Source organism: Carettochelys insculpta, chromosome 30 (assembly GCF_033958435.1).
Source record: "Carettochelys insculpta isolate YL-2023 chromosome 30, ASM3395843v1, whole genome shotgun sequence".
Lineage (NCBI taxonomy): Eukaryota > Metazoa > Chordata > Testudines > Carettochelyidae > Carettochelys > Carettochelys insculpta.
Window position 1 is genome coordinate 15,737,416 of NC_134166.1, and position 9,814 is coordinate 15,747,229.

General features: G+C 61.3%; 2 protein-coding genes across 3 annotated transcripts in view; one reads left to right on the forward strand and one right to left on the reverse strand.

Moving 5' to 3' along the window:
* TMEM145 (transmembrane protein 145) overlaps nt 1-3,550 on the reverse strand; it is a 29,043-nt gene extending 25,493 nt beyond the window's left edge. For both annotated transcript variants that reach the window (XM_074981351.1, XM_074981352.1), the window contains exons 1-3: nt 3,343-3,550; nt 2,091-2,165; nt 1,922-1,999 (exon numbers count right to left, since the gene is read on the reverse strand). In XM_074981351.1, the coding sequence (XP_074837452.1) occupies nt 1,922-1,999; nt 2,091-2,165; nt 3,343-3,471 (282 nt within the window). In that variant the 5' untranslated portion in view covers nt 3,472-3,550. The remainder of the gene's footprint in view (nt 1-1,921; nt 2,000-2,090; nt 2,166-3,342) is intronic.
* Nucleotides 3,551-4,908: 1,358 nt separating this feature from the next.
* Nucleotides 4,909-8,429, forward strand: LOC142003968 (uncharacterized). Its single transcript, XM_074981367.1, has 2 exons — nt 4,909-4,983; nt 5,518-8,429. Exon 2 carries the CDS (start codon nt 5,532-5,534, stop codon nt 8,427-8,429), a length of 2,898 nt encoding a protein of 965 aa, XP_074837468.1. The 5' UTR covers nt 4,909-4,983; nt 5,518-5,531.
* Nucleotides 8,430-9,814: the final 1,385 nt, after the last annotated feature.

The window sequence follows — 9,814 nt, forward strand, 5'->3', positions numbered from 1 at the left end:
GCTCCCCTGATCGACGCTGTGTCTCCACTGGGTGTGGAGCTCTGAGACCCCCGGCTCCGCGCCCTTCCGACTGCCCTGGCCAGCCTGTGCCCCAGGGGACTGGTCCCCCTACTGCCAAGGTGGAAGCCAGCCAACCACAAACCCTTTCCCCACAGGAGGTGGCCAGGTCCACAAACCACCTCCTGTCCCACACTGTGATTGGCTCCAGCAGTCTTCGGGACAGGGTCTCCAAGAAGCCAGCCTGGACCCTCCCCCTGTGATTCTCTGCCATGCAGCATCTCCAGAACCAGCAAGAATCGCTGCCGAAGGACCCAGACCCATGAAAAACCTGCCCAGTGTCAGAATGAGGTCCCCTGGCATCCGTCTGGCCCATGCAGCCCACCCAGGGCCCTCTGCTGCCAGCCTGCAGCCCCCAGCTCCATAGGCCCTGCTGGGCTCCAGAGTGGCTGCCCCAGATGCCACACTGCATTCTTGGTGTCAGTTCAAACACCAGCGGTATGGAATCCAGCCAGCCCTGTGCTCTCCAGCAGCCACCACCTGCCACCAGCTCATCTGTCCCCATCCAGGTACAATGCCACCGTGCCCTCCGGGCTCATGACGCTACAAGCGGCCAGACTGCTTCTGCCCTCCTCTGCCTGGGAACTCCTCAGCCACAGCTCTGCTCACCCCAGGTGCGTCAGCCTGGCCAGCGCAGCACTGACTCGCTCCGGGCTCCAGGCAGGCCACAGAATGTGGCCCACCATGTGGCCATCTTGGGATCCCAGGCAGGACTGATCCTGCTGCCACGCTCCCATTAGCAGCCTCCGTTCACCACTCTCCGCTCGCCTAGCCAGGCTTGCAGCTTCGCTCACCTCTGCCCTGTCATGGCACAGAGATGTCAGACAGCCAGGCTGAGCTGTGACTCCTGGCTCTGGCTGGGCTCCAGCCTGCTCCAGGCCCTGAGCCCAGCTACACAGCTCGTACACAGAGAACTATCAGAACCCAGCAACCCTGGGCAGCTCAAAGGCCCCATGCCCGCTCCACTCCCCAGCACTCTGCAGCGATGGCCCTGGGGCTGTACATCAGCCACAGCCAAACACGCCCTGTCTGCTGGAACACGGCCGTCCACCAGCTGCTCAGACACTGTGCTAATTACCAATCACCTGGTGAGCACCACGCTGCACACTTCACCAGCCAGCGCTCCCCAGTCATGGAAACGGTGCGAGCTCGTGCAGGGCTGAGCTACCTGCTGGAGGAGGGATCCAGCTGCTCTACGACAGGCTGAGGTCGGGCCCAGGGCCGCTTTCAGGCTGAGCAGCTGGGCCTGTCAAGGATCCCCAGGGCCAGGGCTATGGGGGAGGAGTCCCCATGGGCCAGGCCCCAGAGGGCCCGCCACCTTAGAAGGCTCCTGTGGACCAAGCTCCAGCCAGTCAGTCCCATGCAAACCCTGAGGGAGACCTGGGCCATATCTGTTAGTGTCTGCAGGGCCTCCCAGCGGGGGGGCAGGTGGATGTCCCTGCCAGGTGCCCAGCATTAGCAGAGTCACAGCAGAGCCCGAGGCTGTCACTCAGCCTGATCCCTGCAGCGGGTGCCCAGCTGGGGGAGGTGGCACACGTCCTGCAGAGCCTGGAGGTCCCGATCTTTCCAGATCCCTGGTTGCAAGGTGGCAGAGTTCTGGGGCCTTCTCCCCTGTGGCTGATGTAGGGTTTAAGGCCCAGCCAGCTGGGCAACACTGCATCTGCCCAAGCACACACAGGCCTTCCGCTGTCCCACTGGGGCCTACTGCAGCTCTCAGGAGAAAATGAGTCACACACAGGCTACATGCAAATATTGCAACCAACTCCCACTTCGGCCCACCCCTCCAGGTTTTCGTTAGCCTGGGGACAGCATGGAGCTGGACTCCCAGCACACCCCCCATCGCCTCCGCTCACGGCCCTCTAACCTTGTTCCCCGACTTGTAGACAGCAGGCCATTGCGACGGGTCGTCAAAATACAGCAGAATGTTCTCACAGCACTTGGCCTACAGGGGGGAGCCAGAGACATGGGGTGATGAATAGGGGCACTGGGCTCAGCAAGAGCCCAGGTGTCCGAGCCACAGGGCCGGCACTCACCTCAGGGTAGCGGAAGCGGAAATCCAGGCGGCCGTAGTCGGAGAGGAAGCAGAATCTAGTCAGGAACACCCAGTCCTGGGGAGACAGTGGGAGGTGTGACTCCCCCCAAGGTCAGAGTCCAGCCCCAGCTCTAACCACTAGCCCCACTCCCCCCAGGGCTGGGGACAACGAGGAGTCTGAGCTCCTGCCCTCCCCCCCAGCTCTGTCACCCGACACCCAGTACAGGGTCATGTCACCAAGGTGCTGACTTCCTGCGACAATGTTATCACCATGACAACCTGCCCCCCAGGCCACAGGACCATTGGGGGGCAGCAGGCTGGAGGTGCAGGGACTGAGGGAGGGGGGCTTGGGGGGGGATTGTTTTTGACCCGGCTGCACTGCCCCCCCATCCTGGGCGCATGCTCCAGGTTTCCGTGGCAACCATGTTGGAGGCTGAAGAAGGTGGAGAAAATAAGAATGAGCTGGGAATTGGGAGTGGGGATCCCATTTACCCCCTCCAGCCCCACTGCCCCCCACGCCTCACAGCCTCCCTGTCCTGGCCCCACTGTCCCCATGCCCCACAGCTTCCCTGCCCCCCATGCCCCACAGCCTCCCTGTCCTGGCCCCACTGCCCCCCACACCTCACAGCCTCCTGGCCCACCACACCCCACTTCCCCTCATGCCCCACAGCCTCCCTGCCCCAGCCCCACTGCCCCTCACACACCCCACAGTCTCCCTGTTCCACCCCACTGCCCCCCACGTCCCACAGCCTCCCTGCTCTGGTCCCACTGTCCCCTACACTCTCCCCACCTCGGCCTCACTACCCCACAGCCTCCCAACCCTGGCCCCACCGCCCCACATACCCCACAGCCTTCCTGCCGCGGCCCCACTGTCCCATACACCCCGCAGCCTCCTCGCCGCACACACCCCATAACGTCCTCGTCCCCAGCCCAGCCCAGAACCCCCGCAGCACAGATAGCGACCGCCCCCCGCTACAGCCATTTGGGGCAACTCTGCAGAGAGCCCCGGGGCACAGCTGTCCCCCGCCGTTACTGGCGCAGTGAGCCGGACTGGCGAGGCGGAGAATGACCGACCCTCCCGCTGCAGCCCGGTCCTCGGCTGGCACCAGCCCCACTGCCCCCCACGGGCCCCGGGTCCGGCTCCAAGCGTGGGGTCGGGGCGGGGGGTTGCAAAGGCCCCGGGAGCAGGATCGCGCCCCGACCAGTGCATCTCGCCCCGCACCCGCTGGGGGAGGGGCCCGGTCCGCACCCACCTCCTTGGTGCTGATGTTCCCCGTCACGTACTTGGCCCCGCCGCCCGCGGGCAGCAGCAGCAGCAGCGGCAGAGCGACCAGGAGCCCCGCAGCCCGCCCGGCCCCGCAGCGGCCCCGGCCCCGCTCCATGCTCCGCCGCCGGCAGGCTCCGCAGCCGCTCGCTCTCTGCGCGCTGCCGATTAAAGACACAGCCCCGCGCCCGGCCACTCAGCCCCCCCCCGGACAGGGGCCGCCCCCCGCCCCGCTGCTCAGCCCCCTGGACAGGGGCCGCCTTCCACCCGCCCCCGCCCGGCCACTCAGCCCCCCACCGGGCCAGGGGACACCCCGCCCAGCCCCCATCCGGCCAGGGGCTGCACCGCTCCCTACCCACCCCCATCGCCAGGGACTGCTGGTGTCCCCCAGTCTTCCTGCCCCTCCCTCCCCCAGGTCTGCTCCCCCTCGGCCAATCTTTCCCCACCCCGCCACACCCACAGCTTCCCAGACCCTTACCTGAACATCTGCCCCACCTAGAGCCCCAAGCCCTGCGCCTTGTACTACAGCCCCTCCGGGGCCCCTGCGGCGCCCACGGCAGGGACTGATGCCCCTGAGCCAGGACTGCAGGGCAGCCAGGCAGCATCTGCACAGCCCTGGGTCCCTCAGTCCCAGGCCGTGGCTCTGTGCAGAGCCAGGAAGTTGAGCGCCGAGTCTGACCTGGCTAAGCTGCTGCAACCCCTCAGCCTGGTGCCGCAGTCAGACCCTGGGATCCCCCTTACCTCTCATGGCCTGAGTCAGGGCCAGCCAGTTCCTTACTGTCCCCCACCACCCCGCATGGCTGAGAGTCTGCCCTGAGAGCAGCTGGAACCCCTCTCCTGCGCTGAGCAGCTCTGCGCTGTGGAGGGGAAACTGAGGCACACCTAGGCCTCAAAACTACAACTGAAAATCCCATTTGGTTCCCCCTGCCCCCAGATCAGCCACTCTGGGAGCAGGTGGCCCCTGCACGCTGCTGTGGTTGGTCCTGGTGCCTCACATTGGCCTGCCGGTGGAATGGGGAGCTGCAGTGGGGGGGAGCTGCCAAGAAGAAGTGAAAGGAGCCTGTGCATTTGCATCCCACACAGCAGCTGGAAACTGCAGGATCCCCTCCCAGCCTTGTTCTCAGGGTGCACCCCCCCAGCTACCGGCCCCCACTGCGGTGCCGAGAGAGAGGGGGGCCAGCGGGGTGCACAGCAGCAGGCAGTAGAAGGGGGAGCTCTCCCGAAGGCAAACCCACAGGCCAAATCCCTTCTCTCCGTCCCCCAGGCACCTCCCCACGAGGTGGTTCCTCCCTCCAAGCGTCATGGCAACACAACACAACCCTCCCTCCCCAGCGCAGGGAACCCCACCGCCCACCAGGCCCCACTCCCTCCCCAGAGCCTCCTGGCTGACAGCCTTTCAGCAGCCGCTGTCTGCAGCTTTGTGCAGCTGTAATTCCACTGTCAGCCCAAAATGTGACTGAAAATGATACTCCCAGGCACTTCCTCATTCAACGCCTCAGAAACCTCCTGGGCACAACTCAAAGCACCCCCACGGCCAGCCCCAGCCTGGCGGGGAGACAGACCAGGCTTTGACACCCAGTTTGGAGCCGCCTGGGACCCTGGACGAGTGAGGGAGCTGAAGGACAACCAGGTGAGAACCATCCGTCAGGGATACCACAGATAACCCAGGGGCTGCTGGGAATAAGAGAGGAGTTTGCAATGAGATGTAACTATGTAGAAGGCCAGGGCTCGGACCTGGAACACTGAGTCCCAGCCCCCGGCTCCCCACTCCAACCCACCAGACCCTGCTCCCCTCCCAGAGCTGGGGACTGAACCCTGAGTCACAGCTCCCACCCCACCCCCCGCTCCCCTCCCAGAGCTGGGGACTGAACCCTCAGTCACTGCCCCCACCCCACCCCACCCCCCGCTCCCCTCCCAGAGCTGGGGACTGAACCCTGAGTCACTGGCCCCCGCTCTAACCCACCAGACCCTGCTCCCCTCCCAGAGCCAGGGACTGGACCTTGAGTCCCAGCCTCCACCCCTGCCATAACCCACCAGACCCCACTCCTCTCCCAGAGCCAGGATCTTGCTCTGCCAAAGGGACCCCATGTTCAGCCTCTGAGGCCCCCTGGTCCTCTCCCCAGGCAGTTCAGAACAGAGGCTCACACTGATCATCTGGTTCTAGGTCGCTGTGCAGACATGGCAAGTGCCTGGGGAGGTAGGATGGGCCCTGTGTTTCCCATCCTGGCCTCATTGCTGCTGCTTATGCCCGGGGCATCTGCCTATGGCTTCAGGAACTGTATCCAGTCCATGGCAGACCCGCACAGCTTCCGGTGCATCCAGCGTTTCTTGAGTGACATAGCAAGTGCCGTGGGTGACCTGCCAGCCAACGCCATGTATGTCAACATCTCTCACAACTCCATCCGCCACCTGCCCGCAGCCAGCTTCCAGCACCTCCCCCTGCTGCGGCAGCTGCAGCTGGACAACAACCACCTCGAAGAGATAGACGATGGGGCTTTTGAGAACCTTGGTGCCCTGGACATGCTCAACTTGTCCAACAACCGCCTGGCCAACCTGTCTGAAGGGGCCTTCCGCGGCCTGGGCAATCTCACCTGCCTCTGCCTCCACAACAACCCTCTCCACGTGATACGCTTCCCCACTCTGCAGCCCCTGGGCAACCTCCGCACCTTGGACCTGCACAGCAGCCAGCTGGAGAGCTTTGCCAGTGAGACCAGCAGCCTGCAGGGCCTGACGAGTCTGCAGGTGCTGGATCTGTGCCACAATAACCTGCGTTCGCTCCAGTCCATCCCTTGGCTCCCCAAATCCCTCTCCACCCTGCTTTTGTGCAACAATTCGCTGCATGCCATGGACGGCCACTTGCAGCTCCTGAGCTACATCAGGCACCTGGACCTGTCCTTTAACAGCATCTGCAACGTCACCTCCTTTGCTGGCATCAAGCTGCAGAATCTCCGCTACCTGCTGCTTCAGGGGAACCCCTTGGACATCTTCCATTTGCTAAACGTGTCCAGTCTGCAGCCTCGCAGCCTGGACTACTCTGGCCTGAGCTTAGGCAACTACGGGGTCATCAAGGTGTGCCAGCTCTTGGGCAATGGGACACTCAAACGCCTCGGGCTCCAGAGCAACAACATATCGGAGCTGGGGGTCCAGGCCTTCTCCCCATGCCCACCGATCCAGACTCTGGACCTCTCATGGAACAAGCTCCGGGGGCTGGGCTGCGTGGACAAGCTGCTCACAAAGCAGCAGCACAGCTCCCTGCAGAGCCTGGTCGTGGAACACAACCTGCTGAAGCGACTTGGGTCCTGCCACAGCTCTGCCTCCTTGGGGGCATTGCACAACATCAGCTTCCGTTACAATCGCATCCTCTCAGTCCAGTACTGGGCATTCAGATATGCCCCCCACCTGCGCACCCTCCACCTCAACATCAACACCATTGCCCTCCTGCAGAAACATGCCCTGAAGGGGCTGTATGACCTCACAGAGCTACGACTGGATAACAACCTGCTGACTGACCTGTACAGGTCCAGCTTCACCGACCTGGGCAGCCTCCGCACACTCAACCTCCGCAATAACCGTGTCTCCATCCTCTTCCCTTGTGTCTTTGGCAACCTCAGCCATCTCCAGATCCTGGACCTGGGGGGCAACAATATCCGCCACCTGAGCACTAGCTCATTCTGTGGGCTAAGCAACCTCTCCAAACTGTACCTGGATGGCAACTGCATCAAGAAGGTCAGCAGTGACATTTTCCAGCTGGTGCAGGGCACACTGGAGGTGCTGGATTTGAAAAACAACAGACTGCAGTACATCACCAAGGTGCAGCACAGGCGTCCACCTTTCAGGTACCTGACCAAACTCTATGACCTCAAGCTTCAAGCCCAGCAGCCATATGGCATGAAAATAATCCCCCGCCAGTTTTTCCAGGGCTTGACCACACTGCGCTCTCTCTACCTCTCGGAGAACAAGCTGCTGTCCATCTCTCCAGATGCCTTTGACGACCTCGCCCAGCTGCAATACTTGGGCTTGGCTGACAGCAGCAATGGCATGCAAGATCTGCCGCCTGGGATCTTCAAAAACCTCAACCACCTGCAGACCCTGAACCTGGAGAATGTGGGGCTCCACTCTCTGACTGTAGAGGTTTTCGGGAACCTCAGCAACCTGACCTCGCTGCTCCTGGCCAAGAACCAGCTGCAGACCATAAATGTGAGCGTGACCAGCACATTGGGCATGCTGAGGTACCTGGACCTGCGCAAATGTCCCTTGAGCTGCACCTGTGAGAACCTGGACTTCCAGCAGTGGCTGGCCAATGAACAGGTGCAGGTGGTCTACCTCTACAACTACTCCTGTGACTCCCGCCAGCAGCTGGGCTATGTGTACAGTTTTGACACACACATCTGCTTCCTGGACATTGGGCTCTACTTGTTCTCTGTCACCACCCCGGCCCTGCTGCTCCTTATGCTGCTGCCTCTGATCTACCACCGGGCCTACTGGCGGCTCAAGTACCATTTCTACATCCTGCGCTCCTGGGTGAATGACCGCTGGAGGAGGCAGGATGGGGAGCACTTCCAGTATGATGCCTTTATCTCCTACAACTCTGCTGACGAGTGGTGGGTGTTGGAGCAACTGGTGCCAAGCCTGGAGAGCAGCCAGGGCCTCTTCCGACTCTGCCTCCACCACCGGGATTTTGAGGTGGGAAAGAGCATTGTTGACAACATTGTGGATAGCATCTACAACAGCCGCAAGACCATATGTGTTATCAGCCGCAGCTACCTACAGAGTGAGTGGTGCTCTTTGGAGATCCAGTTGGCCAGCTACCGGCTCTTTGAGGAGCTCAAGGACGTCTTGGTGATGGTGTTCTTGGAGGCCATCCCCGAGAGGGAGCTATCTGCCTACCACCGCATGAGGAAGGTGATGCTCAAAAAGACCTACATCAGCTGGCCTCTGGAGCCAGCAGCCCAGAGTCTCTTCTGGACCAAGCTACGGAAGGCTCTGAAAGGCAGCTACATGGCTGAGGAAGAAGAGGTATATCCATTTGATGAGGAAGATGAGCCTCTCCTAGAGTCCACATCCCAGCTTGGCTAGGAAAAGGCCAGTTTCCACTGGTTCAATAGCATTGCCAGTCCCCAGTCCCTATGGCCCACTGCTTCCTCTAGTGCCAGCAACATCCCTGCCTCTCGCTTCTGAGGCTCAGCCTAGTCCTGTCGCTAGGGCACTTTGCCACTGGCTTCCGTGGGACTAAGAGCCTTTAGACCCCAATTGGCCTCAAGGTTGAATAAGCCTCTGTGAGAGACAGACCTGGGTAATGGGACCTAAGCCCCATTTGAACTCAGCTCAGGACATGTTATAAGCAACAATGCTGAAGTAGCTTGTAGGTAATGTCTGACCTGGGATACAGCAACTGCCATTGGAGACCCTGGAAAAGCAGGGAGGAACCATGCTGAACTCTGACATAGGAGTCAACTGGTATTACTCGTCATTATACAGCGCTGTACAAGCTCAGCCTGTGCTTCGGACAGTAACTAACCCTTTGCCATGTCACCGCCAAGGAGTCATCTCTATCCCAGTTCTACACGGCTGATTTCTACAAGGTGACACAGCCAGTCTGGGGCATATGACTCCTGGACCCTCCTGCTCTAGCTCTCCCAGAGCCAGGAGAAAAGTCACATCTCCTAGCACCCACCCTCTGCTCTGATCATGCCCCACCCCCCAACTCCCATTCCTGCACTCAGAACAACATGCCTTACCTTCTCTCCACCTGGGAATTCAGACCCCTCAACAGGGCCCTGCAGCTGCTCCTGGAGCCCACCATCAGTGCCCCTAAGGAGGAAGGGGAATGCACCTTCCAGGGATGAGTGAAGGGAAATGACCTGAGGAGGAGCTCTGTGTGGCTGGAAGGCTTGTCTCTCTCCCAACAGAAGCTGGTCCAATAAAAGGGATCACACCCCCATCCTCTGTTTCTCTCTCTCTAATCCCCTGGGACCCACAAGGTTACAGCTGCACTTTCATCTGCTAATGGGGTCTGCAGGGCAACTGAGAGACAAACTTCCCAGGAAAATTTGTGGGCTGGGGTGCGGGCAGCTTCTGGCCTGGGGCTGGCCCAGGCTGTGAGACCTGCTCTCTGCCTGGGCTGTCTGACCAATGCCTCTCTACATCCCGAAGGGCACAGGCTGGAGAACTCTGGGTGGAGGGGTCCAGGCAATGCGGGCTATGTATGGCAGCTCTGTGAGAGAGGGCAAGGGGAGCCAGTTCCAGGTGGGAGGGGGCAGTGTCAGAGCCTGGTAGGAATGGGGAGGAGGAGAAGCCAAAGAACTGAAAATAACCATTCCTGTACCCAGAGAGAGGTCAGGCAGGGTCAGAGCAATTCCGACTCACACCTAATTACCGCTGCCTAGTCCTCTCTGGAAGGCAATGGGGCAGGAGAGCCATGGGCACTCTGACCCTGACTGGGGGAGCCCAGTATGACAGCC